Source organism: Chrysemys picta, chromosome 8 (assembly GCF_011386835.1).
Source record: "Chrysemys picta bellii isolate R12L10 chromosome 8, ASM1138683v2, whole genome shotgun sequence".
NCBI lineage: Eukaryota > Metazoa > Chordata > Testudines > Emydidae > Chrysemys > Chrysemys picta.
Window position 1 is genome coordinate 24,489,498 of NC_088798.1, and position 27,496 is coordinate 24,516,993.

General features: G+C 40.9%; 1 protein-coding gene across 1 annotated transcript in view; it reads right to left on the bottom strand.

The window, feature by feature from the left end:
• The window catches only part of PIGK (phosphatidylinositol glycan anchor biosynthesis class K), a 114,567-nt gene that overhangs the window by 58,248 nt on the left and 28,823 nt on the right, over positions 1-27,496 (bottom strand). Inside the window, exon 9 of the mRNA XM_005302399.5 lies at positions 26,369-26,541. Coding sequence (XP_005302456.2) covers positions 26,369-26,541 — 173 coding nt within the window. The remainder of the gene's footprint in view (positions 1-26,368; positions 26,542-27,496) is intronic.

Genomic DNA, 27,496 nt, shown 5'->3' on the forward strand with positions numbered 1-27,496 from the left:
GTCTGATAACTGGATCTGTCCATCTAAGCTGAGCTTTGATAATCATTGCCACAATGCTGGTTGTGTTTGCTTTCACGGATGTCAGGCACTACAAACACATTCAATGGAAGACGCACTAACTTTGAATCAGATTCCCCTCTAACAAAAATTATCTGAGTAAGGGACAGGAAGTGGCATGGAAGGGGGAGAGGGAACCTCACAGAGATCCGTTGGCAACACAATCCCATTTCTATAGCAACATTCCTAAACCCACTGGGACGGGATCCCTGGGGTGCAACCTGGGGCTGTGGGACTGCTGTGCCCCCTCTACTCACTATTCTGGGTTGTCTCTCACAATGCCTTACTGAATAGTAACAGCATTTGGTGGGATTTGCTGCCATCACACCCATCCATTGGCAGCATTATCTTAAATGGGGATTTTCCAAAGGGTGTGTGTAAAAAATAGGGGGCATGACTGCAATTCTGATGTGACAGGCTGACAGTCCCTCCTTACAAACAGATCTTGGCCCACATAGAAGATCTACTCCCCACTTCAGTCTACTCCAGACTTCACCTCTTCTGCTCATGGCAGCAGGGGGACTATCTGGCCTTTTGCTGACAGCCTTCCAGAGTCCAAATCAGTATACTGCTTTGAAAAAGTCAACTGTTACATGTTAAGCAGCTGTTGTCAATACAGCATGTATATATAAATTTAATACTGAAAGGTGATAGACTGATATAACCGGAAACTGAAGTTGTCTATCTACAGAGCACACAGAGCATCAGTACAAGTTTCTCTACAATGTCTCGCAAACATGTTCCATCATTCTGGAAGGAAGACCTCTAAGGTTGAAAGTGTAGTTCCAGTCTCCATGCACATTCAGTTCTTGGCTACTCTGCCAAAAGCATCAGCAAGGACAACAAACCGTGGGCACTGTTTTTATGATACGGCCCACCTATCTGTCCACTAGCAACTGGACTGAGACCACCAACATTTTTCACATACTGTAGGCCACTGAGAAAGCATTATGAGAACACACTTGGGGCCACTCTTGAGCTGAACCACATTTCAATCAGTGATCTGAAAAATCTTACCGCATACAGTCAAGGCAATGTCCCCCACGCATCTCCTTCCTAAACTACTTTTCAGACTTGCATACAGTAGGGCCGGACAGTGCCAATATTTGTTAATGTATTCATAACCATGGATTCATAAGCAATTATGCAAAAGCACTGTTTAACTGAAACTGTTCTGTCTAGCCTCTCAGAGGTTGGTGGAGGTGTTTTTTGCTGCGCACAGGCATGCATTTTCATTTCTAGAACACTACAATATATAGCAGTTTTATCCATCATACAGGTGCATCATATATTTTTATGGGGATATTTATAAAGCTTTTATGCATTTAATAAGAAAGAAGGCAGTTCAGAAAATTTCATAATAAATTATCTATTAGTGAAAGCTCTAACAGAGGGAAATACATACAAAGGAAAAAGGAACCAGAGCACTATCTGACAGCTAAGGAAGAAACAGAGGTTATGTCCTTTATGGCTGAGATTCAAAGCAGTTTCAGTTAGTGGCTGTTCTGCTCCAATTCCCCAGATAAAATTTTGACCTACAGCAAGTGGTCTTCATTCCTATTCTACTCTAGTGGGGTAGTCATGGTTTAGTTTCTTAAGTAACCAACGGAAAAACTCAGTTGGGAGCTATGAAGCTTAAATATTGTGTTACAGTTAAACTGAGAGAGCCACCTATAGTAACTATAATGGATTATTACTGAATTCCCACAAATTAAAGCTATCCATAAATTGCGAGGTATGTGAAGATAACACATTCCTCCAACAACTTCAAATGGAAAATCACTAAAATATAAAAAGAGTTGAAATATGTCAATGGCGCTACAACCCATTTGTGAGCAATGCAGGACAAGGAACTCAGCTGACAATACCTGGCAACCCTATCTCGATCTTTTCTATCTTCCACTCAGGTTGTTAATATACAGTTATTCTTATTAACTTAGATTAAATTGACTGATGGAGTAGAAATATACTGTGGAATTACTGAAACTCATACTTTTCCCCCTTTCATGCGGTTTGCATTTAGCTGTTCTCTTTCTTAGCACATAGCAAATGACCGCTTTCGTTTTTTTCATAGCATTCTGCTATTGATGAAGAAACTCACAGGTATAAATTAATAGCTAGGTTTGCCAGCATAAGCCAGGGCACTAGGTCCTCAGCAGCAGAAAGTCAGTCATGGGGAAAATAAAATAGGTTGGCACAAAGCAGCCATAACCTTTGGTCCTTCTGAGGGTCCTTATGGGGCCAGCACAACCTGAAAAGTTGAAGTGATAGCCACCAGGGAACATTCAGTGCCTGCCCTCAGCAGCATCTGCCAGCAAAGCTACCGAGTCCCAGTCACAAATTAAGGCTGCCCTATCCTGAGTGTAACCTCCAAGGATGGGAGTGGAAAGACCATCTGCTCTCTTCCAGCAGTGAATCCCTTCCCTGTGAGGACAGCAGGTTTTGCTAGTGTAAGTTGCACTGCCTAATGAACTACTCTGTACCAGCTGGCCCACAGAAATTATGCATTTTATTAGAATGGCTCATCTTGCTAGCTAATTTGGCTTTTCTACTTCACAGCATGTGTGACTTCATGGCCCCGATCCAGCACAACCACTCAAATTCATACTTAACAATGACTACATGGATGCTTAAAGTTAAGCCTGAATTTAAGTGCTTGTACTGGGATCAAGGTCCAAGTTAACCAATTTTGGCAATCAAAATACCTTCAAATATACTACATTCTCTTGAAGTTATGATGCATCCTGAGTCTGCCATGGGTAAACAAACAAGCCACCACAGAGACAGGAGTAATCAGAAAAGTTAACGGGACACTCAATTTGAAAAATCACATCCCTGTCAGAAAATTTACCACCTGCTGCTATTATGAATAATATTGTAACTGAAAGATTAGAGAAAAAGGTGTTCCTCTATTTTTTCAGTTTGTGTATTTGACAACACTGCGTGTAATCAGGTGCACTGCCTCCGCCCATCCCTGCACACAGCCATAGGGAGAGAAAACATTTAAAAAAAATAGAATTGTAAAAACCAAAAGCCTGGCACTGGGAGTCAGGAGAAGATATAACATCTGAAAGTCATTTTTTTTAAATTGACTAGATTACTAGTTATCTGTCCCTTTAATCTTGGAACAGGCTTAAGTAAGAGACAGTGGCTAGAGTTCAAAAACAAGCTGCTTGTTTGTTTTGTTTTCCTACAAAGAGACAAACCCCTAAATGACTGCTGGCATCCCATACTATTAAGGTATTTATTCCAAAGCAACACAGAATACGAACACATATTATATTCCTCCTCTAACAAGGATGTTCTGTTAAGCACTGGAAAAGTCAGACGAAGAGTGATGCACCCATAAACAAAGGTAAATCCCATTTTCAGGAACTAGGGTGACCACTATGGTCTTGACTTCTATTGGTTTTCTGTGAAGGCCACTGGAATCAATCACAATCACATAGTCCAAATATGCTAGGGAGTACTGGAAAACTTACTGGAAAATTTGACCTTACAGACAGACAATCATACTCCAAGGCTGTATCTAGATTCTCTAGGTTGCTCAATTTCATTCTTACCAGTTACTAGAAGGTCATCCAAGCAGTGCTGTACTCCTGTCAATCCACTCCAATACCTGTCAAGACTTGGGCCAACCTAATCCCCAAAATAAATGATGGTAGCAATACAATCCCTTACACATCACTATTGTTAACAATTCCAGTGATTCTTCCTCCTCTTGTATACGTAAGCAAGTTTGGAAAGGCTCGGTTTTACTAGGTTTGCAGAGGTCTTCAATCAGTGGATGTGGGTATTTTTCTGCTCAGGCCACTGAACTTATTACCACTGAAAACCACCACAAATTACAATGATGAATTTTAAAATATGATTGTGTCTACACACAACAGACATTGCTCATTCACTATATGCAACAGGTGGAAGAACTCCTGTCTTTGTGTTCCAAAAAGGATTTGAGCGTAGGGTGACCAGATCACCCAGGTCAAATATCGGGACGCAGGGGGGGAAAACAAAAACAAAAAAACCTCTCCTCCACAAGTGCTGGAGGGAGGCCCCGGAGAAGCTGCGGGGGGGGAAGGAAGCGGCCGATGGACAAGCTCGGCGGCTGCGGCTCTGGTGCCCGGGCCAGAACCCCCGAGCCTGGGCCTGCTGTGGCGACCCAGTGTGCACGCTGTGCGTGCCCAGCCCCTGGCCAGTCGCGTCTGGGCTGCTGCCCAGCTGGTGAAATCCCGCGGCGGCCCCGGAGTGAGGGCAGCAGGCCCCAGCCCCCCCGTCCCGCTCGGGTCCCGCAGGGAACGAACGGGGCTGGGCTGCCGATGCCTCCGCCCCAGGGCCGCCGCAGGATTGCACCAGCTGGGCAGCCAGCCCAGACGCAACTGGCCAGGAGCTGGGCGCAGAGTGCGTGCTGCTGGGTCCCCGCAACAGGCCCGGGAGCCCCGCAGCCGCCGAGCTTGGCCATCGGCCACTTCCTCCTCCCGCGGCAGTAGGGGCTGCAGCAGCAGCTGCTCCCGAGTCCTGGTGCCCGGGGGTAGAACAGCCGCCGCCTGGCCCCACGGGCCGCCCCCCCACTCTCCCTACCACCCAACTGAGTCCTGCCTGCACTCGGGGCCAGGCCGGACTCTCACTCACCCCGGCCCAGCGCTTCCCCTGCGTCTCCGGGGCCTCCCTCCAGAGCTTGTGGAGGAAGGAGGAATGGTGAGCCTGGGGAAAAGGCGGGGATTTGGGGAGGGAGCCAATGGGAGGAGGAGGGGGCGGAGTCAGGGGGGAGGGGCAAGCACTTCCGGGCTCCGGAGCATTTGCTTGTTTGTCCAGTGTCCCAACCTAACATCGGTCGGTACACAGGACAAACAAGCAAATATCGGGACAGTCCCGATAAAATCGGGACGTCTGGTCACCCTATTTGAGCTTTGGGGTGTTGGGGTGTGGTACTATCCCTCTCTGCTGGGCTAGTTTAATGGTTATCTTTAAAGGTTTTTGCATGTAACTCAGTTCGCTCTCCCCATTATGTAAATTTGTGGCCAATTTAGCCATATTTTTTCAAGCTCTGCTTGCCCCAGAAGAGATGGATAGCCAGCATTTAGCATGAATGTTGGCAATCTAGCTGCTGATCTATGAAGTTCAAACTGCACGTCCATAGTCCTCATCATGGTCACTGATTGCCCTAGGAATGTCCATTTCATAGCCTTGGCAGATTGTAGATGACAACTAAGTTTGTTATGATACAAATGATACTGCGGGTTCTGTACCCAAAGTGGACACACATCCAACTGTCTGATGAAGGAAGTATATGCAAGGACATTTCTTCTATCCTCTCGTTTTGGTCCTGCTGTCAAGAATGCAAACTCTTCCTTACTATGTCTGGTTGGCCTTCATTTTTGTTCAGGTACTTACTAGTACCAGTCTTTGGTGCAATCATGCTTAACACATCGCATTTCACTACACTGTATTTGTTTTCTTCATCCCCCTCCTTGGTCAAGTGCAGAGGACATCCACCAGTTTCCACCTTTTATTTCAGTCTTGTACAGCCTGCTCAGGTTTCTGATGAGTGTCATGCTGATGGATCTGGCTTCTTTCTCTATTGTTCTGCATAATGTTTCTCCAGGTCACCCTCTTCTCCTCTTTCTATGTGGTGTCCATATTAACACTTGCCATGAAAGCCAGCCATGTTGGTGGCATCTTAAAGCAGTGTCCCAAATATGTGCATCATCTTCTTACTATATTTGATGCTTTACATTGATTTGCTCGATTTAGAATTTCTGATGATCCAAGAAAATCTTCCCAATGGATTCTGAAGATCTTTCTCAGTCATTTAGTTTGGAATGAGGTGATTTTCTTATCAATTTCTATCACTGTGCTCCAGAAAGGAGTACAGACATGATGCCGGTGTTAAAAATTCATATTTTTTGTCAGTATCAATCATGCTACTTTTCCAAATCTTTTCAAGTTTATGAAAGCTGATTGCTGATTTTGATATCCGTTGCTTAACATCTGCCATGGTTTCATTACCATTGCACATCTCACTCTCTGGATAGGGAAAATGACTGAATTCTTCTAGTGTTTCTTCATCCACTAAAATAGTTACTTTTGGGGGACAGATAACTGTATATTTTGTCTTCCCTTTATTGATGAACAAACCAACTTGTTTTTCTGTATCTGCCAATAACTGGGTCTCTTCTTCCATTAAGCAATGTTTTGAACTAAGCAGGACAATATCATCAGCAAGAAGGCCATACAATTGTGCTCTATCACTGGCCCATAAAATTCCTTGGTTGCCCTTCTGCAGTTACTCCCCCCATGAACTAGTGACTAGTGCAAACAATTGTGGAGACATAACACATCCTTGCCTTACTCCAGTTATCACTGAAACTGACTGATATGATCTCTGAATGCACATTCAGCAGCATCATACAGATCCTTGACTATTCTAATTATTTTTGCTAGTATTCCATAGTATGCCATAATTTTCCAAAGACTTTGTATGCATTGTCAAAAGACTTCTGGAAATCAGCCATACCAAGTCTTCATAAATATCAACCCATTATTTCTGAAAGATCAGTTTTTCCACATATTTCACCCCACCAACAAATTTAACCTAACACTGGCATATTGCCTGAAAGCTCCCCGATACTGGGCATATTTGTAGATATATTCGCACATTGGATTCCCTTACATCAATTTCAATATTAACTGTAATTTTTACAGCTTTGATATACTTGACCAGGCGCAGAAAATGGTCTCATTTACTGCATTACATTCACATTGTTCTGCAAAACAAGAATGACAAAAACTGGAAAACTATTTCTTTTACCAGATTAGAAGCCCTCTTAGCAGTCACCACTGGCTTGCTTTGCGTTCCTGGTTGACCATGGTTGCCCCAGTGCTTCCGCATTTCAAGCAATCTCTCAAGATGTCCACCTGAACCCAAACGGTGTTTCCCTCCACTCTGCCACTGATAATTTTACCTTTTTCATTTAGTGCTCAGCTTTTCTTTTCTCCTTTGCTTTCAGTTTTTCCCCCTCACCATGGAGCATCACTCCCTCTCTCTCATCTGAGGATAAGGAAGACTTCAGAAATGCACAATAAAGGAAAAATATACTGGTTCCACCTTCTAGATCCTCCTCCAGCATAAGACCTGAACAGACTCCCACTAAATCAATACAAAGATTCCCACAGGGCATGAAGTGCAATCACTGGAATTTAAGTAACAGTCTTGGTCATCACAGCAAGTCTGGTCTCTTAGTATATGAAACACAAAGGAAGAATTAAAGTTGGGGGAGAGGGAGGAGAGAGAGAAAGACCATCTTATAGTCTTTTAGCTGTCACTTCAATATGTGAACAGGAGAGGCAAAATGCCTCTTCCTTCCCGCACCCCGCTCCAAGCTTTGGACAAGATATGAATTTTCAGTGGCAGAGATTTCTCACCATCTGGAAGATAATCTCTCAGGCACTGAAAAAACTAGTGTAAACTTTATGATGATATTGAGGCGGGCAAGGACTGAGACTGCTTGTATGTGGTTTAATGCCAAAAACAAAAATATTAAGGTTGCTTGAGCCCTAGAGCCCTCTAGAATTTATAGTTATGTTTTCAGGTCCATTTTCAAGGGCATAAAGGGATGGCAAAATAAACTGCTTACCAAAAAGCCGGAGATCTAACAGCCCAGTAATTAGTATTTCGACTTGCTGGCTCTTCTCTCAGCTCTACCCCCTTAAAATTCCCATCATCTTATTATTGCCCTCATCCTCTAAGCCACAAACAGGAATTCTAACCATTAACCATTAGCAGCCATTTAGTGCTTCCAATTGCAAACATTTAACAAGCATCACTACTACTAATCCTTATTGGGATAGTACGTCATGCTGTCCCAAAGGACTAAAGAAACCCATAAAACCATATGGCATCAACATCCCGGTCGGAAAATGTTAAACACCAGTACCTTATAGAACAGGATTTAATACATTTTACTTGAGTGGCAGCAAACTGAGCATAACTGCAGAAGTGCACCCTGAAAAGAAAACTGGATTTATGTTTTAGCATGCTGGCAGGAAAGAAAAATGTACCAAAATCATGCTATCTGAGGTGTCCGTACAGAGTACATCAGAGACCAGAATTTTAGAACAGACCACTTGAGTGCAAGATCACACGGAAAAGGTACAGGAGGCATGGTGAGACAGAAGAGGAGAGAGAAAAATGCTACAAAGGAAGGGAGAAGAGAGAGTTCTTAAGTAAGAGTGGGCGGGTGAGGGACAAAGACGAACAAAGATTGAGCAAGTTGTCATTTGTCTGCCCATCAAGAAAATTCCTAGATATTCTCACATATTAAGAACTGTCAAAATCTGCTGTAAAATTTACTTACAAGCCCTTTCCAAACCTGGCAATTAACTATCTTCGACATTATCCATTTGCGTTAACTAGATCTACTGCCATTATGATGTGATGTGACGAACTGGGACTGTTCTTAATGTGGTCTTTGAATGCTGAGTGGGGAGTGTTGGCTGGGAAGGCAGGGGAGTGTGGCTAGGATGGTCTGCATTGGTGGATGGGAGACTGGCCTTGAGGGAGGATACCTGAGCATGTAACATGAGAACCCAGGAAGGGGTTAGAGGCCAGGTGACACCTTTGCCGGGGAAACTGTACAAAGACTGGAGGAGGAGACGCTGGGGGAGAGAGTTGGGTAGCTGGCTGGAGGATTGGCTGGGAGGCAGACGGGGCTCTGACCTCCCAAGGGGGCTGTGGTGCCCTGGGACCCCAAGATGCACCTAATTGGGGGGGAGGGTCCTGTTGTCTGTGCCTGCAAGACCTGTCCTGGACTGTATTCCTGTCGTCTGAATAAACCTTCTGCTTTCTGGCTGGCTGAGGGTCATGGTGAATCGCAGGAAGCCGGGGGGGCAGGGCATGGTGTCCTCCCACACTCCCTGACACAAGCCCTTTCCAAACCTGGCAATTAACTATCTTCGACGTTATCCATTTGTGTTAACTAGATCTATTGCCATTATGATGTACATGTCAATGAGCAGACAGAAGTGCTAACAGAGAATGCACGCTGACTTGGGGCCTGATGCAAAGCCTATAAAAATTAACTTCAGTGGGCTTTGGGTCAGATTTTTAATTGAGTTTTTTTGCATTACTCCCAATATGCATTGCCATCACACACTAACAGTTTTCTCTGATGTCAAAAGCTACATTCATATGTACAGCAAAGTAATGTATACTGAAAACATACACGGTATCAGTGGTATCATTTCTTTTACCAAAAATAAAAAACATGTAGCAGCAGGAATCCTCAAAGCCAGACAAACCCTAACAACATTTCTGCAAAAATCTAGCTGAAAAAGGAATCTGAATCAACAGCTACAATCTTGTAAATATATATATTTTCTATGGAAAACCTCTAATGTAAAAAGTGGGTTTAAAACTGAAAAGTTGATAGCATTAGTTTAGTAACCACAAACTGCAATTCGGCTTATAAAATGCCAGTGGCCTTTTGGGCTGCATCAAATCACTTAATAGGACATGCCCTCTTTTAGGGAAAGCAAAAGGGGAGCTGCAGCCTGCTTGTCTGGGAGATGCACTGGCTAGTCTAAGAGGAATTCCCCATCTCTAGCAACATTCCTCTTTGATACGCCAACAACCCCACAGCACACACGAACCCAGCACACCAGCAGCAATTGGAACTTACTTGCCTGATCTCTGAGAAATCTCACTCAGAGAAATAAAATGGAGTTAACCTAGAAAGAGCAGAGTGTGACATTTTGAAACTATAATGATATGCTTCATTACATGCCAGAGTGCAGAGAGGGCTCTTAGTGGAGGAGGCTGCAGGTGCATGTTTCCCCACGCAACACACCGAGCATTACTGTTGACACAAAAGTCACTGCACTCAATATACTTACATGATGTGGCGCGCACACATTTTTGGACTCTGACATAATTATTGTTTTGAGGGACTGATCCAGCAGCTGTTTTGTAATCCCCATTGAAAGAACTGGAGTCTGTGTGCAGGGCATTGAGTCCTCTGCACAGTTGTAGGAAATACATAATTTTCAGCCTAGCCCACCACTCAGAGTCCCCTCTGCAGCTCTTCACCCACCTACTGATCCCCCACGTGGAGATCTGGAACTACATGTGGAGTTGCTGAAGGAAGTGAAGTGAGCAGGGAGCCTTCAACCCTGCATCAGCTCACTCCTCTAGGGGAATTACCTTCTTATTCATAGATTCATAGACTCTAGGACTGGAAGGGACCTCGAGAGGTCATCGAATCCAGTCCCCTGCCCTCATGGCAGGACCAAATACTGTCTAGACCATCCCTGATAGACATTTATCTAACCTACTCTTAAATATCTCCAGAGATGGAGATTCCACAACCTCCCTAGGCAGTTTATTCCAATGTTTAACCACCCTGACAGTTAGGAACTTTTTCTTAATATCCAATGTAAACCTCCCTTGCTGCAGTTTAAGCCCATTGCTTCTTGTTCTATCCTTAGAGGCTAAGATGAACAAGTTTTCTCCCACCTCTAAGGAGACCAGACCCATCCCACAGCCAGTCTCAGGTAGTGATAAGAAAAGGGGAGAATAGCTCTTGGGCTTTCTAAAGGACAGACTCCCTCCCGTCTTAGACAGACATAAGTGCTGCTTCTTCTGAAAACAGAGGGAAGCCACTGAGTAGCACAGCGTAGAAAGTGTAGCTAGCTATGCTTAGTGAAGAGGGAGAAACAGTATCAGGAAACTTGGAAATGGCAGAGATGCTTAATGACTTCTTTGTTTCGGTCTTCACCGAGAAGTCTGAAGGAATGCCTAACATAGTGAATGCTAATGGGAAGGGGGTAGGTTTAGCAGGTAAAATAAAAAAAGAACAAGTTAAAAATCACTTAGAAAAGTTAGATGCCTGCAAGTCACCAGGGCCTGATGAAATGCATCCTAGAATACTCAAGGAGCTAATAGAGGAGGTATCTGAGCCTCTAGCTATTATCTTTGGAAAATCATGGGAGATGGGAGAGATTCCAGAAGACTGGAAGAGGGCAAATATAGTGCCCATCTATAAAAAGGGAAATAAAAACAACCCAGGAAACTACAGACCAGTTAGTTTAACTTCTGTGCCAGGGAAGATAACGGAGCAAGTACTTAAGGAAATCATCTGCAAATACTTGGAAGGTGGTAAGGTGACAGAGAACAGCCAGCATGGATTTGTGAAGAACAAATCATGTCAAACCAATCTGATAGCTTTCTTTGATAGGATAACGAGCCTTGTGGATAAGGGTGAAGCTGTGGATGTGGTATACCTAGACTTTAGTAAGGCATTTGATACGGTCTCGCATGATATTCTTATCGATAAACTAGGCAAATACAATTTAGATGGGGCTACTATAAGGTGGGTGCATAACTGGCTGGATAACCGTACTCAGAGAGTTGTTATTAATGGTTCCCAATCCTGCTGGAAAGGCATAATGAGTGGGGTACCGCAGGGGTCTGTTTTGGGACCGGCTCTGTTCAATATCTTCATCAACGACTTAGATATTGGCATAGAAAGTACGCTTATTAAGTATGCGGATGATACCAAACTGGGAGGGATTGCAACTGCTTTGGAGGACAGAGTCATAATTCAAAATGATCTGGACAAATTGGAGAAATGGTCTGAGTTAAACAGGATGAAGTTTAACAAAGACAAATGCAAAGTGCTCCACTTAGGAAGAAAAAATCAGTTTCACACATACAGAATGGGAAGAGACTGTCTAGGAAGGAGTACGGCAGAAAGGGATCTAGGGGTTATAGTGGACCACAAGCTAAATATGAGTCAACAGTGTGATGCTGTTGCAAAAAAAAGCAAACATGATTCTGGGATGTATTAACAGGTGTGTTGTGAGCAAGACACAAATAGTCATTTTTCCGCTCTACTCTGCTCTGGTTAGGCCTCAGCTGGAGTACTGCGTCCAGTTCTGGGCACCGCATTTTAAAAAAGATGTGGAGAAATTGGAAAGGGTCCAGAGAAGAGCAACAAGAATGATTAAAGGTCTTGAGAACATGACCAATGAAGGAAGGCTGAAAGAATTGGGTTTGTTTAGTTTGGAAAAGAGAAGACTGAGAGGGGACATGATAGCAGTTTTCAGGTATTTAAAAGGGTGTCACAAGGAGAAGGGAGAAAACTTGTTCACCTTAGCCTCTAAGGATAGAACAAGAAGCAATGGGTTTAAACTGCAGCAAGGGAGGTCTAGGTTGGACATTAGGAAAAAGTTCCTAACTGTCAGGGTGGTTAAACACTGGAATAAATTGCCTAGGGAGGTTGTGGAATCTCCATCTCTGGAGATATTTAAGAGTAGGTTAGATAAATGTCTATCAGGGATGGTCTAGACAGTATTTGGTCCTGCCATGAGGGCAGGGGACTGGACTCGATGACCTCTCGAGGTCCCTTCCAGTCCTAGAATCTATGAATCTATACAGGGAAATCAGGGAGTTCACTGCCTACAAAGCCCATTAGCCCACTAGACACAGTGGTGCTGGAACAATTTATATAGTGGAGGTGCTGAGAGACATTGAATCAAACTATAAACCCTGAATATAATGGAATCCACTTCAAGCCAGGGCATTCCAGCACCTATGCCTAGACACACTCCTTTACAATAAAAGAGAACATTTGGGAAGGTTAGGGGATAAGCATGAGAGAAGAACTTGGATCTGATATTGCAGAAAGGCAGATGTGGGGCATGAATTATCTGCTAGGATCATCTACTGATATCTCACCTAATCAATTCCTTGACACTGCAGGGACCTTAGCATTGGTGGTGCCTCAGTCTCTCCTGTTCTCTGCCTATGACAAACAGTTAAATCTTCTGAGGACTGAAATGCTTTCATCTAAATGAAGTATTGAGCCCAATGATGGGGGTATCTCGGTGAAATTTAATGGAGGTCAAGCTACATCAGTGGTTCTCAAACTTTTGTATTGGTGACCTGTTTCACATAGCAAGCCTCTGAGTGCGGCCCCCCCCCCTTAAATTAAAAATACTTTTAAATATATTTAACACCATTATAAATACTGGATGCAAAGCGGGGCTTGGGGTGGAGGCTGACAGCTCACGACCCCCCGTGTAATAACCTCATGACCCCCTGAGGGGTCCCGACCTCCAGTTTGAGAACCCCGGAGCTAGATGATCTAATAGTCCATTCTGGCCTTAAAAATCTATGAAACTATGACGTGAACTACTGATTAAGACCAATGGCAGAACATGATTTGAAGCATGAGACGGAGTATAGGGGTGTCAATGGAAGCAAGGAGGTATGGGGAATTCATTACAATTTTGGAAGGTAGAGCATTAGGAGGAATTACTCTTCTGGGGAAGGTGGGGGGAAGGATATACCGACATAAGGAAGGAGTGAAGGTGTGAGCTGTTAAGTGAAGAAACCTATAGAGAAAGGCTTAAACATTTTTACATGACTTATTACTTGCAGTTAGACAACTCTAATATTGCTCTTTTCCTTTTTTTAACACACACTATTCTAATGAAATTTTGTATCCATTACTAAATGGGGAATATGATTATCTACAGCATCGTTTTCTATCGTAATGTATTTTAAATCTAGCCATCTCCTTTTATGCCTGTTAGAGCGCCCAATGATCCTGTCATTCTTATTTATTTTCCCTTGACTTTTCACTATGTAAATTCTACTCTACTGTATTAATTCTGCCACTGTATTTGTTCTATTGATAGAGGTCCACTCTTCCCATGTGAATTTCTCTTTATTTTCCACTAATAAATATAGCCACATATATATAATTTTATAGGGTCAATTAATGCCACAGAGGCAAATAGAAAAGACAAATATATTTACAACTAGAGGAAATTTAGCAATAGTACCAATAACACTTCATGTATTAAGCTTTTAAAATCTCTTCATGAACATCAACAAAACATTTGGTAAAACAACAAGTACATTTTTGCATGGCAACAACTTGAAGATGTTAAACACAAATGCGGTAGATATATAAGTACCAGTTTGTTTCATAAACAGTATGTGGAACTTATCCTAAAAGGTTTCAGATAAACAGAATTGCTTGGCAATTTACAGCACTCCTACAGATAGATTCACAACCCCATAGATGAAATACTGATCCCATTTCAGAACAGGAATCTGCTAACTTATATGTATACATTATTTTTAATTATAAATTTTACTTAAATAAAGATATTTTATATAAAAACTAGGGCTGTCAAGTGATTTAAAAAATTAATCACGCTATTAATTGCACTATTAAACAATAATAGAATACCATTTATTTAGATATTTTTGGATGTTTTCTACATTTTCAAATACATTGATTTGAATTACAACACAGAATACAAAGTGTACAGTGCTCACTTTATATTTATATTTGATTACAAATATTTGCACTGTAAAAAACAAAAGAAATAGTATATTTCAATTTACCTAAAGAGATTGCACTACAGTGCTTATATTATCATGATAGTTGAATTTACAAATATAGAATTATGTACAAAAAATAACTGCATTCAAAAATAAAACAATGTAAAACTTTAGAACCTACAAGTCCACTCACTCCTACTTCAGCCAATCGCTCAGACAAACAAGTTTGGTTACAATTTGCAGGAAATAATGCTGCCCGCGTCTTGTTTACAATGTCACCTGAAAGTGAGAACAGGCGTTCGCATGGCACTGTTGTAGCCAGCATCACAAGATATTTATGTGCCAGATGCGCTAAAGATTCATATGCCTCCTCATGCTTCAACCACCATTCCAGAATACATGGGTCCACACTGATGACAGGTTCTGCTCGATAACAATCCAAAGCAGAGCGGACTAACGCATATTCATTTTCATCATCTGAGTCAGATGCCACCAGCAGAAGGTTGATTTTCTTTTTTGATGGTTCGGGTTCTGTAGTTTCTGCATTGGAGTGTTGCTCTTTTAAGACATCTGAAAGCATTCTCCAAACCTCATCCCTCTCAGATTTTGGACGGCACTTCAGATTCTTAAACCTTGGGTCCAGTGCTGTATCTATCCTTAGAATTTCACATTGGTACCTTCTTTGAGTTTTGACAAATCTGCCGTGAAAGTGTTCTTAAAATGAACATGTGCTGGGACTTCATCCGAGACTGCTATAACATGAAATATATGGCAGAATGTGGTAAAACAGAACAGGAGACATACAAATCTCCCCCAAGGAGTTCAGTCACAAGTTTAATTAATGCATTATTTTTTTAATGAGCATCTTCTGGAATGGTGGCCGAAGCATGAAAGAGCATATGAATGTTTAGCATATCTGGCATGTAAATACTTTGTAATGCTGGCTACAAAAGTGCCATGAGAACACCTGTTCTCACTTTCAGGTGACATTGTAAGTTAGAAGCAGTCAGCGGTATCTCCTGTAAATGTAAACAAACTTGTTTGTCTTAGCAATTGGCTGAACAAGAAGTAGGACAGCGTAGACTTGCAGGCCCTAAGTTTTACATTGTTTTGTTTTTGAGTGCTGTTACGTAACAACAACAACAAAAATCTACATTCGTAAGTTACACTTTCACGATAAAGAGATTGCACTACAGTACTTGTATGAGGTGAATTGAAAAATACTATTTATTTTGATTATCATTTTTACAGTACAAATATTTGTAATAAAAAATAGTAATATAAAGAGAGCACTGTACACTTTGTATTCTGTGTTGAAATAGAAATCAATATATTTGAAAATGTAGAAAAACATCCAAAAATATTTAATAAATTTCAATTGGTATTCTATTGTTTAACAGTGCGATTAATCATGATTAATTGTTTTAATTGCAGTTAATTTTTTTGAGTTAATTGTGTGAGTGAACTGCGATTAATCGACAGACGTAATAAAAACCCAAGTCCTCCTTTCCTTCTCCTGACCTAAAGAAATCACAAATGGATAATACAAAAGCTGTTTCCACATTCAGTAGCATTGAGTTAATCCTGCACATTACCTCAGGGCACTACCTAATAACCCGCATTGTTTCTAAGTTAGTTTTCGAAATAAAACAGTGATGACACAGTTTCATGCTTAACAGTACTGCCATCTTCTGGTTCAAAATATCACCCAGTTCTAACACACTATTACTACTGGAGCTAATAAAGTTACATAAACCATTTCAATTTATCCTACTGGAGAGACAGAATACCCAAAATCGGATTTCCCCTACAAAAATAAACTTTCAATATTTTAGTGTTATTGGTTTCTACTGTAAACAAAAATTTGGTCTAAGAAGTCTGTGGAATACATTATACAATAAGAAAATATTTGAGGTAGTTAGTCTAAATGGAGCACAGGCAAATGACAGAGGATTTCTTAAAAGCTTTTAATTGCCCTAGTATAAAGGAAGCCAGAGAATACTACAAATACTGATCAAGTATCAGGGGGTAGCCGTGTTAGTCTGTATCTACAAAAACAATAAGGAGTCTGGTGGCACCTTAAAGACTAACAGATTTATTTGTGCATAAGCTTTCGTGGGTAAAAACCTCACTTCTTCGTATGCAACATTTGTTTTTTTACAAATACTGATGTATCTTGTGGCAATGATAAAGCAATTACTGATGCTAAGAACATCATAGAGTTCAAAAAATAAATTGGGCATTTCTACTGAGAACTACATGCAGAACTACAGAAGTACGGATAAAAAAAGTTTTGAATAAATATAAACCCTCCAACTTCTGGTCACAGATCACCCTGGTGATCTTCAAACCAGCTAATCATGTTCTCCTATTTTTAGAAAGGTACATCTCTGCCACACCGGTCAGTTTAACTACCCACCTAAGCATGATCGCTTTAGAGGAAGGATTACACAATGGCACCTCTGCCTATTCAGTATACTGTATAAAGTTGGATATGCAGAAAGAAGAAGAAAAAGAAAGGCTAGGCAAGGAAACACTGAAAAGAGTAAGAGGAATATTAGCCACTGACATATAGGAAGAATGGACCTTCAGTTACCTAAATGAGTTCTCTTTATTTAGGATTGGAAGGATTAGATTTTTATTGGTAAGGTTCGACTTCACCATACACATACAAGACAAAAAATATTTTTAGATAGGCAAAGGAAGGAAAATGCTGCCAGAGAACAGAGTTTGATTTAAGAATATTTACTTTGTATATTTTGACATCAGATGCGCTGCCAATTTGTGTTTTAACACTTATAAAGCTTTAACTCTTTGACTCTCATTGTCTGTCATTAAATAATTACACTGTTCAACACACACACAATTTCCTGAAACTGTGAATATGTAAACAGGTGAAAAATGCTAAAAAAAATATGCTTAAAACTAAATATATTATCCATCAAAATCATAAAAATATAAATAAAAACACCAAGCCTACACTTATTGTGTGAAAAGCAGAAAGGGTTATTTCCAGCTAAGGAATAATTTTTACAGATATTGCCCATTCCATTAGCTGTGTCTGAACCTTAACTTCCAGGGATTTAGCCCAATTATCAATATGAACTTTCACCATTTGTTTTAGGAAAGTATTAAACAATGAAGCTTAATTATCAAGGATAACAAAGCTAAAAATGACCTTACTTTATCTTGAATTCACTTTACACTATCACTCGCATGTGAAAAGGACATCCCTAATCTGTACTGTCACCTCCATGGTTAGGGATCTCCTCATGACAAGAGCTGAAAAGGAGGAAGTGATCAACCTGGCTAGTGAGAACTCCTACCTGAGTCTGACAGACTGAAGGCTCAAAACTTGATAAACATCTTAAACTCTGCAAATCCCACTTCTCTAAAATACAGGATTTGTTCCATCCCTTACTGTTTCCATTAGATCATTTTAGTTCGCTTAAAAAGGGATTAAAAGAAAGCAACTGAGAACTCAGGATCCCAAGACCTTCCATTTCTGTGCTGAAACTGGCAGCTCTAGGTTCAGTCAGTGCTGAGGTGTTCGTAAAGTGAAGCCTATGAAGTTACAATAGCTCAGATTGAAAGTGCTCTGAAACTAGTATTTTTTTTAATGAAACTTTTATTCTACTCACAAATATATCTCTACTTGGATCCGGTAGAAAGAAAGCTTTTTCTTTTGGGTAATTGCTGGTTTCACTCACAGAAGTCTCAACCCAAACCAAGTGAAACTTCAAAGGTTATACACAACAGACATTCATAGCTGATGCTCAAGGTGAAATTGCCATCTGTAATCTGGTAGCACAGCTATAGTTAACGAGCTGTTGTGTGACTGTGTAATAAGAGTAACAGCTAAGCAATCATGTAAAACAAGGACAAAGTTTCATTGAAGAGTTCTGACAAAGTCAAAGGGTTATTTCCAACTAAGGAATATCTTTTACAGATATTGCCCATTCCATTAGCTGTGTCTGAACCTTAACTTCCAGGGAGGGAGAAAGAACCTTGAGTGGTTTGCCATCTGTACGATCCAAAAATTGAATTTCCTCGTAATACAGGGCTGCATTTTTATTATTTATTACCTGTCAGGAGTAACCAGCATTTTAAAAAAACAGTCCTTATCTGTTTGAATTAATTATGTGCATTAAACTCTAGCAAGTTTAAATGCAAGCAAGAGCCCTTTTTAATGCTGACTACTAAAGACTGAATTGGAGTCACATTTTCCTCAAGGGCCTCCATTTCCTGAACAATGCTAAAGGCTGAGAAAATGGAACGAGCTTTGGAGGAAGACACCGCCAGTAGGATAAACAGACAGCTTGGGCAAATGCACAAGAGGGGCCTACAGGCAGCTTCTGGCCTAGGTGGTGAGGGTGTGCTGATTCCTATGGCATCCCAGCTACAAATTAAAGCTGCCCTTGCCTGGCAGAACCCTTTGGGAAGGCAGCATCATAAACACAACTTGTACTCCTGAGGATGAAACCCACTAGGGTGACAACTGCTTCCACCTGCACAGTTTGACCCCACTATGCTATCTGGGGTAACTTTAGTCCAATATTAATTGCAGAGGTAGAAGCTAAGTTGAGTAAGGGATGGAGAATCCAGTAGACTTTTTCATTTGTCCAGTGCTCAGCAGGTATGCCAGAAATGTGATTCTATAAAAGTGGGATTTTCACTACCTATGGACATCTGTGAGCCTGAAGGGGAGACACATTGCATCAAGGATTCTGATAACATCATGCTAACTTTGAATGAAATGACATAACCTATGAGTATATCTTTGCTGCAGAGTTAGCCCAGGCTCTCACTTAAGTGTCATCCCAACCCCCCTCCAGTACATACCTCCCATCTGAGTTAAGTGGTGCTTTCAACCCAGGCTAGCTGGCACAACTGAGGGTGTGGGTTAGAGCATGGGTTCTGTTTTTATTTGGGCTCATAACCCTCCAACTTTGTAGTGAGGAGACAGGCTAAATCACATGAGTGCTATTAGTCCTCTAATGCCTTCCCCCCATATGCACAGAAGAGGAGACAGGTTTTCCCACAATTTTTTCTCTCTCATAGACTCATAGACTTTAAGGTCAGAAGGGACCATTATGATCATCTAGTCTGACCTCCCGCATGATGCAGGCCACAAAGCCGTCCCAACCCCTTTCCCTTGACTCTGCTGTTGAAGTCCCCAAGTCCTGTGGTTTAGAGACTTCAAGTAGCAGAGAATCCTCCAGCTAGCGACCCCTGCCCCATGCTGCAGAGGAAGGCGAAAAACCTCCAGAGCCTCTGCCAATCTACCCTGGAGGAAAATTCCTTCCCGACCCCAAATATGGCGATCAGTAGAACCCCGAGCATGTAGGCAAGATTCTCCAGCCAGACCCTCATTGGCCATTGATACTATTTACCAGCGATGGCACGCTGTTGATTTGACTAAAATCATGTTATCCCATTAAACCATTCCCTCCATAAACTTATCTAGCTTAATCTTAAAGCCAGACAGGTCTCTCTCTCTTTGGTAGAGCAAAACCCTGTAAGCCAGAAAATGTTTACAGAGTTAAATAATGCTGCTGAAAGTTAAAGGTGACTAGGTCTGGAGGCCCCACGCTAGAGGCCTCAGGGCCCTGCCTCACTCCGCCCCAGAAAAGAACAGAGGAGAAGTACTCCAAGCAGCCTCTGGTGGCTGCAGGGGAGCAGCCAATCAAAGGTGCTGCAGGAGTGACCAATCAGGGGTCAGAAGGGCCATATAAAAGGAAGCAGCAGAGGCAGAGCAGATAGTTGCTGCCCGGAACTCAAGGAAGGCACCCTGGGTACTTGGCTGGCTAGAAGAGGAACAGGACCGCAGACAGCTCACTGCAGACAAGACTGAGCCCAGGAAAGGCGGCCAAAGACTGGGTGCCTGGCTGGCTGGAACCGCAGCAGGACCATGGACAGCTCAGTGCAGGCAGGCTAAGCCCAGGGGACTGAGCCCAGAACCTAGCAGAATGGGCGAGGGTCCTGTGATGGGCCCTGATGGTCTGGTTGAAGACTGAGCCTAGGGAGGGCTGCCAAAAGGACACCAACTGAGGGTACCAAAATGGGCCCCTGTTGGGCTGGTAAAGAAGACAGTGTCTCCAGGAGGGAGCCTTGGTGCTACAGCCCCATACCAGGGCTGTGAGCAAAAACTAGAGACTGTATACCCAGAAGGGGGGGAGAGTGTGAGAGACTGGGCCAGAGGGCTGAGTCACTGAAGACTTGCCAAAAGAATCATCAGCCAGGGAGAGTGCCTGCGAAAGATGGGTGCTACCCCATTCAGAACTGAAAGAAAAGCAGGCTCACGCCTGACTAGAAGGGAACACTTGTGAGAGGTGAGTGCCGCCACATTCCAAAGTAGAGAGATCGCAGACACGTATTGGCCAGAGAGGAATGCTTGTGAGAGGCATGTACTGACACCATTATAGTGACCCAGAAATGAGAGAAACCACAGAAGGGGCCTTGAGTTCCTTTTTTGCTTCATTATTATTTTTTAATTATGTTATCGTATGGTGCCTAAAGATGTGTCCCCTTCTCTCCTCATCCTACAATTTTTAATTATTTTGTATTTCATATTAAAAATTCAGATTTGGCCTAGGCAGAAATCTCCAAGGTGACCAGAGAACTAGCAAAACAAACCCCACCTGAAACAAGAGGGAGTGATTTTGAAAAAGGAAAAGCAAACCAAAAAAAGGCATAAACCCGATTAAAAAACATTTTTAGGCCACCTTTAAAAAAAAAAAAAAAAAAAGAGAGAGGGGGAAAGTAGTATAGGGTGAAAATGTGAGTTTTAGTGACAATGGGCCTGAAACAAAATATCTAGATCTAAATATCCATTAAGGAGATATGAGCAAATTTGCAACTTGACTCAATCTTTAATTTTCAGTTAAGATTTTAAAATATGTATTATACCCAGTAATCAAATGTATAAATGTGTACAGATTAAAATATTTTATATTTATATAAAAATATGTATTACACATTTATAAACATCTATATATAAACACTACAGGGGGCACTAACTCAATACTGAGTTACTTTCTTATATTTTCTTTGCAAAGCTTTTTCCTCTTTAATATTGAGGAAAATATTATGCTTGCTTAATAAAATTTCAGTCCTTCTTCAGTTCTTTTTAAAAAAAACTTTTGAATAACTTTATTTGTTACACAATTAAAGGAAAATGAAAAGAATCTTTTAATTACAGAATTTTTAAGATACTAAAACAAATCCTATTCCTAAAAGCTATTAACACGACAGAAGCAATAGGGAAAAATATCAAGAGAGAACCCTTAGCAGCCCAAGTAAACATTTGAAAGGCTCAGAGTGAATGTTGTGGTATATAAAGTAATGAGTTCAACAACTTAATTTACCATTAAAACAATTTTTTTTTGACCACTGAATAACCACAGCATTAGCCAAAATAACCTCATGAAGGGCCAAATGTACATTTAAATAAGCTTCCTTTCTGCCTAAATGGTGTTAGTAAGATGACTTTGGCATCATATTTGAAAAAAAATGTGTATTTTTTAGACTTTACTGTCAGTTTCACTGAAAGTAAACACAGAGGGTTGAAAGCCGGAAGACAGACATAAAGGGTATATGCCAATGATTTTCTTCTCAAAATCTCATATCCACATACCAGGAAAAATAATCTTATTTAGAAATACCCTTTAGGCTCAAAGTTTGCCCATGACACAATCCCTATAAAACAGCACAGCCAAATCTACTGCAGCCAGTCTAGAGGATAGAGATAAGGAGACAAATATTAAATAGGAGATTTTACATTATCTTCAGAATATAAAGTAAAGGCCCCAACTCAGAAAGGTAATTCAAGACAGAGGAATTATCCACGAAACAGCTCTTCCAATTCTAGAGACCTTGGAATACCTAAAATCCTTACATTAAAAGATTTCAAAAGTTTCCATCACACCAATTTTTCAGAAGTGTCTCCTGTATATTGGTGCAATCATGGGAAAGGGTGAGACTCTGTCATGCTCTAGCTATATTACTTAATGAAGTTTATTGAAGGCATGTGTTTATTATCCAGGCACAGCAATCACATTAATTTTAGTAGATTAAACAGTGATCAAATATTCATGAGTACTTAAGTGATTTAGTATCTTAAGTCCCATTTTCAATATGCAGAAAGTTTGTAGGATTAGCACTGGGAAGATCATTGACCCATATTTTTAAATTCAGAAATTATGTTCATGTTTCGCTAGGGAAAATTAAATAGTTAATCTGGAGTGTAAATGTTCAAAGTGTCCCATTACAAGTTAATGTCATAGAAAAGCACTGTGGCTTTCTAACATCACCTTCATGAACAGCTGTACAGAAAGTTTAATAGATTCCTCAGACAAAATCCCACATACTAAGCTTTTTTAGTATAGCAGGCCCTGCAAAGCTGTATTTCGGTACAGCATTGCTTTTTAAAAGAAACCTCTCCAACTCAATTACAGTATAGCCCTCTCATGAATACAAAAGGTGCAGCCAGCCACCCGTCCCACTGTATACCGCATGAACTGCCTTCCCCACCTTTTTTTCTGTTCTTACTGCCTAATGTTCAATTGCAACTACAATAATCACTTACATCCAAAAGCATGATTAGGATGGCACTTACTGAATTTCAGTCATAGTTTAATGTGATATAGAAACTGGAAAGAAGAGCCAGTATAAGACCAGCTAACCTATCCAGGGCCAACCACCAAGTGATCTGTGTAGCACAGTAGTCTACAGTTTGACAAACTCTGATCTCTACTAATTACCATTTCACGCTATTGTCCTTTTACGTGTCTAGCACCTCCTCATCTTTGCCTCACATCTCAGTCCCCATCCAAGCCAGCTGCTGAAGGTTGTGACAAGGGTGTGTTGAGAAGGAGGATGATCTGCCAGACATTTAAGGAGGACAATACTGGGAAATGGTAACTGGCAGATAAATATATTCCTAAGTTTTTCTGCACTTAAAGTTACATTTCCTCGCTGTTCACTGTAGAGAAATATAGCTTTGAAGACTCTGCCATACTGAGAGCTAATTCGTTTGAGGAATGTATTAAACATTCTGCACAGCTGTCTTTGAAGGTAATTCCAGAAAGCCACAGAACTTTCTACACTGCTCCAAAAGGCTTTTTCTATTAAAAAAAAAAAAAGTTGTTTTAAACCATACCAACAGAGCTACTGAAAACTGAGATCTGAAGCACTATAAAATACATTGTTCCTTGAAAAAAACATTTGAATATTGTAGAACACCTAATATTATTTTACAAAAGACCAGCACACAGTAGATCCATATGCTGCATACACCAGATAATTATGCTATAAATCTAACATACTAGACTAGAAGCAGGTGTCTCCCACTTATGCTAAAGAACTCACCTCCCTGTTACTACTAGTAGTTTGTCCCTTAACTTACCTACAAGTCAACACCAAAAATCAGATTTTTCAGGCCAGAAGGAAACACTGTAGTCATCTAATCTAACCTCCTCTGTAATACAGGCCACATAATTTCATCCAGGTATCCTTCCTTTGCATGTGTAAGTAATAATATTAAGAAGTGTCTAGTCACACACACCAAGCCAGTACAAGCATGTGTGCCTGGCATCATAATAGTTCCATACACATGCCAGTACTACTTCAGGACTAAAAATTAAAGATTTACTGTACCTGACTGGCAAAGAGGTCGCAGAACCTGCCTCTACCATTATGCAGAAATTGGTAACCCATGCAGTTGTTTTACATCCTATCAAGCTCCAAAACTTCTATTAATTTCCTAATGTTGCTTCCATTCATAAAAGGTAAAAACTACCTTTACCTTAAGAATATGAGTTAGAAGAGGCATGAAGGAAGTTTCAGGATTAGTTTAGGCTTTGATCTGTATTTCAATGTAAAATGTGGAGGCCAAATGCAGCATGAAAACAAAATGCAACTATATTAATACAAATTACACTAAGTTTTGAACTACGTAAGATTTCATTTCCCCTCTCCCCCCAAAAATACACCAATGCTGAACTAACTAACAGCTATCCATTATCCCTTTCACACCATGAGCAATTCTGTTTAGTGTTCTAAGAAAAATGATGAATCACAAAATATGTATATCCATATCTATATCTATCTATATACATAAAAACAGTGTATAACTGGATTCATATTTCTTCCTGGCAGATGGCAACACAATTTTCTCAAGTCATTTTACAAAGGGCTGTAACAGAAAGGCAAATACAACATGAAAGAAGCTCAATAATACAAATAAGTCATCTTGTACATGTTCCCAATAGATGGCAACAGAGTACTAGAAATACAATGAACCTAAGGCCTTGCTTAACTATTATTGAAACAAGAAACCATCAAATGGTTATCAGTGGGCCCAATCAAACAAATGCTTATGCCTAACTAACTTCACTCACATGAGTAGCCTCACTTAAGCTCATGGAACTATTCCCACAAGTATCCCAACTAATTTACCCAAGGGCACAAGTGTTTATGCAGGCTCAAAGCATCTATTAAGAAACGTGGCAGAGGTTTTTGTGTGTGTGTATAGCAAGCTACCTGATGGACCATCTCAGAGGAAAGATGAAGATGTATATAGTTTACTAGCAGTGATATGAAGTAAAGAAATCTTTGTGGCCTACTTAACAAGAGCTTCTAATAAGGAAAGTAAAAACTGGTTTGTTAAAAAGCTTTTGTTGGTGGCCATATCTTGATCTTTGACTATATTTTTGCAACATAGTTTAGAGAAGGGAGAATTTTTCAACGAATAAACATTTAGCCCCCAAATTCCCATTTTCCAGGCACTTTTCAGCTTACTTCAGACAGAATTATCAGCCATACATCATTTTGCTGTGTGAAACTGGCGAGGAATTAGGCCAAAGTGATGTCTGAAAGTACAGTGATTGAGTTTAGACACAACTGTAAGAATTCTCTAGAGCCTGAGATAAATATTTCTAAAATCTAAAAGTATCAATTTAAACTGAAAACTAGAAGTCCTGTTTTTATCGTACAGTACTAAAGAGAGAATTCACTTCATCAATTGGCTGACACTCCCTGTATCCCCTCACTCAATCTTGAATAACATCATGACTATATACTACATGGCGCTCAAAATCCCAAGCATTATTGCAGAGTTGCTTCTCTGAGGAACATTTCTCTCTGGCTAATTCTCAAAATTAAAAGCTTTATTTTCAAATAAAATATCATATTAGAAGACACAGAAGGCAACCCTCTGGATTTGCAATGGAAAATTAATCTAAAAATAAAAGGGACAATCCCATTCCCCTAGAGGAGGGGCTGAGATATTTTTGGTGCAGGCTGGTATGGAGAGGACTTTGCACCTTTCATGAGAATCCTAAATCCACCACAATTTTCTAAAAATAAACATGGACAGTGCAGACTGGGCTTGCACGCTGAACAGCTGCTGTTGGATGCCAAAATGCAGCAGCATTATATCAGCTATAAAATTCCTTATGGCTGGATTCTCTAGTCTAAAACCACTTTGTGCTATGTAGTCCTAAACCACTCAGCCAGCCATGGGGAGAATTCCTCTTGCCCAGGTGTTCTCTCCACCAGTGGCTGGATGGAAGAATGAAGCTCAGCTGCCTAGTGGACCCAGTGCTGCCCTCCCCGCGCCCCACTGCATAAGGGGAAGGAGGAGGATGTGTTGGAGTGGTACAGGAAGGGGGGTATGGCAGAGCAGAGCTTCACCCTGCATTACCCTCCAATGATGCAAGTTAGAAGTGCTCCTATACACCCCGAACTTGCGCTGGAGCTGGGCTGCCCTGAATCAGGGAGCTGCAGCCCCCCATGTCAGATGGAGTGGAGAATCAAAGCCTTACTCATTAAAATATACTGCATGTTCACAGACTTTATATCGAGTATAAAACAGGTGGGTACAGCTACAGTATATGTTCTCTATTTATACTACATGAAAGTATATGAACCAAAACTGAAAAATATATATATATATACCTGGTTTCCAAGCCAACTAAGTTAGGATCCAGAGCAACGGTCTGTGTTGTAATTTCCACCTTTCGTACACTGCCAAAAAAGTCCGTTATCAGAACATTCTGAGGATCTCTATGAAAAAGATCAGTCCGGTGTCCAGGTGTAGAAACACACAAACTTCTAGGGCACACCTGAAACTGAACATAAAAAGGATAGTTACATTTTCCCTCTCACATTTACTCTTTAGATTAGTCTCTGTTGGTGTCTGTGAGAATATTGTTGGGAAAGGAGAGACAACCACTAAACAAAATCAGCATTGATTTCACTGGTATCAATAACACATGCAATGGTTTTCCACACTTAGAAAAGGCGATTTAACTAAAGAAAAAAGTGCTCTTTTGTCATGATTATGCATTTAGAAACCTCTTTCGCTCCTGATATGCATGTAACTCCCATTAACTCTAATGGCAAATTAATATTGAAGAGGAGTTATATGCAACTCTTCTGGGAGAAAACAAGCCGTTCATCAGAACAAGCTGTTTTTCAATTACATGTGGCAACTTCTGAAAAATTAAACTAGGTGGGAATCCTATAGGTTGATCAAAGGGAGGCAAGTGAGGCTGGATAAGTGCTCACACAGCCTTGGAAAGTCTACTCAGTAGCTTAAAAAGGTTCCAAAAATGAAACAAGAATTTGGATTCTTGACATAGGTCCAGAGGAGTCAAAATCCCAATAGCTGTTACCCTTCTACAGCCTGTAAATTAACTATGAATTGGAATCATCATATATTAAAAATAATTTAAACTTATTTTAAGTTAGTGTAGATATGTCTGCAGCTATATCTGCAGCTCACGCGGCATATTATCTACAGATCAGTTCCACTGCTATGCTGAATTCCAAAATGCAGCACTGACACGCCTGTAAAGGCACAGCCATCAAGAGAAGGAGGCAGTAACAAACTTATCCAGGTTTTCCTTAGATCCCAAGAAATTTGAGATAGCAAAGACTTTACTGAGACTATGTAGGCATCAGTGGAGACAAACTCAACTTAGTATTTCAAGTGGCAGTAAAAGTTTATTAAATAAGTAATACAACAAGACATATAGTTCTAGCAACTTCTGAAATCAGGGGCACAAAAGGGGATGATAGCAT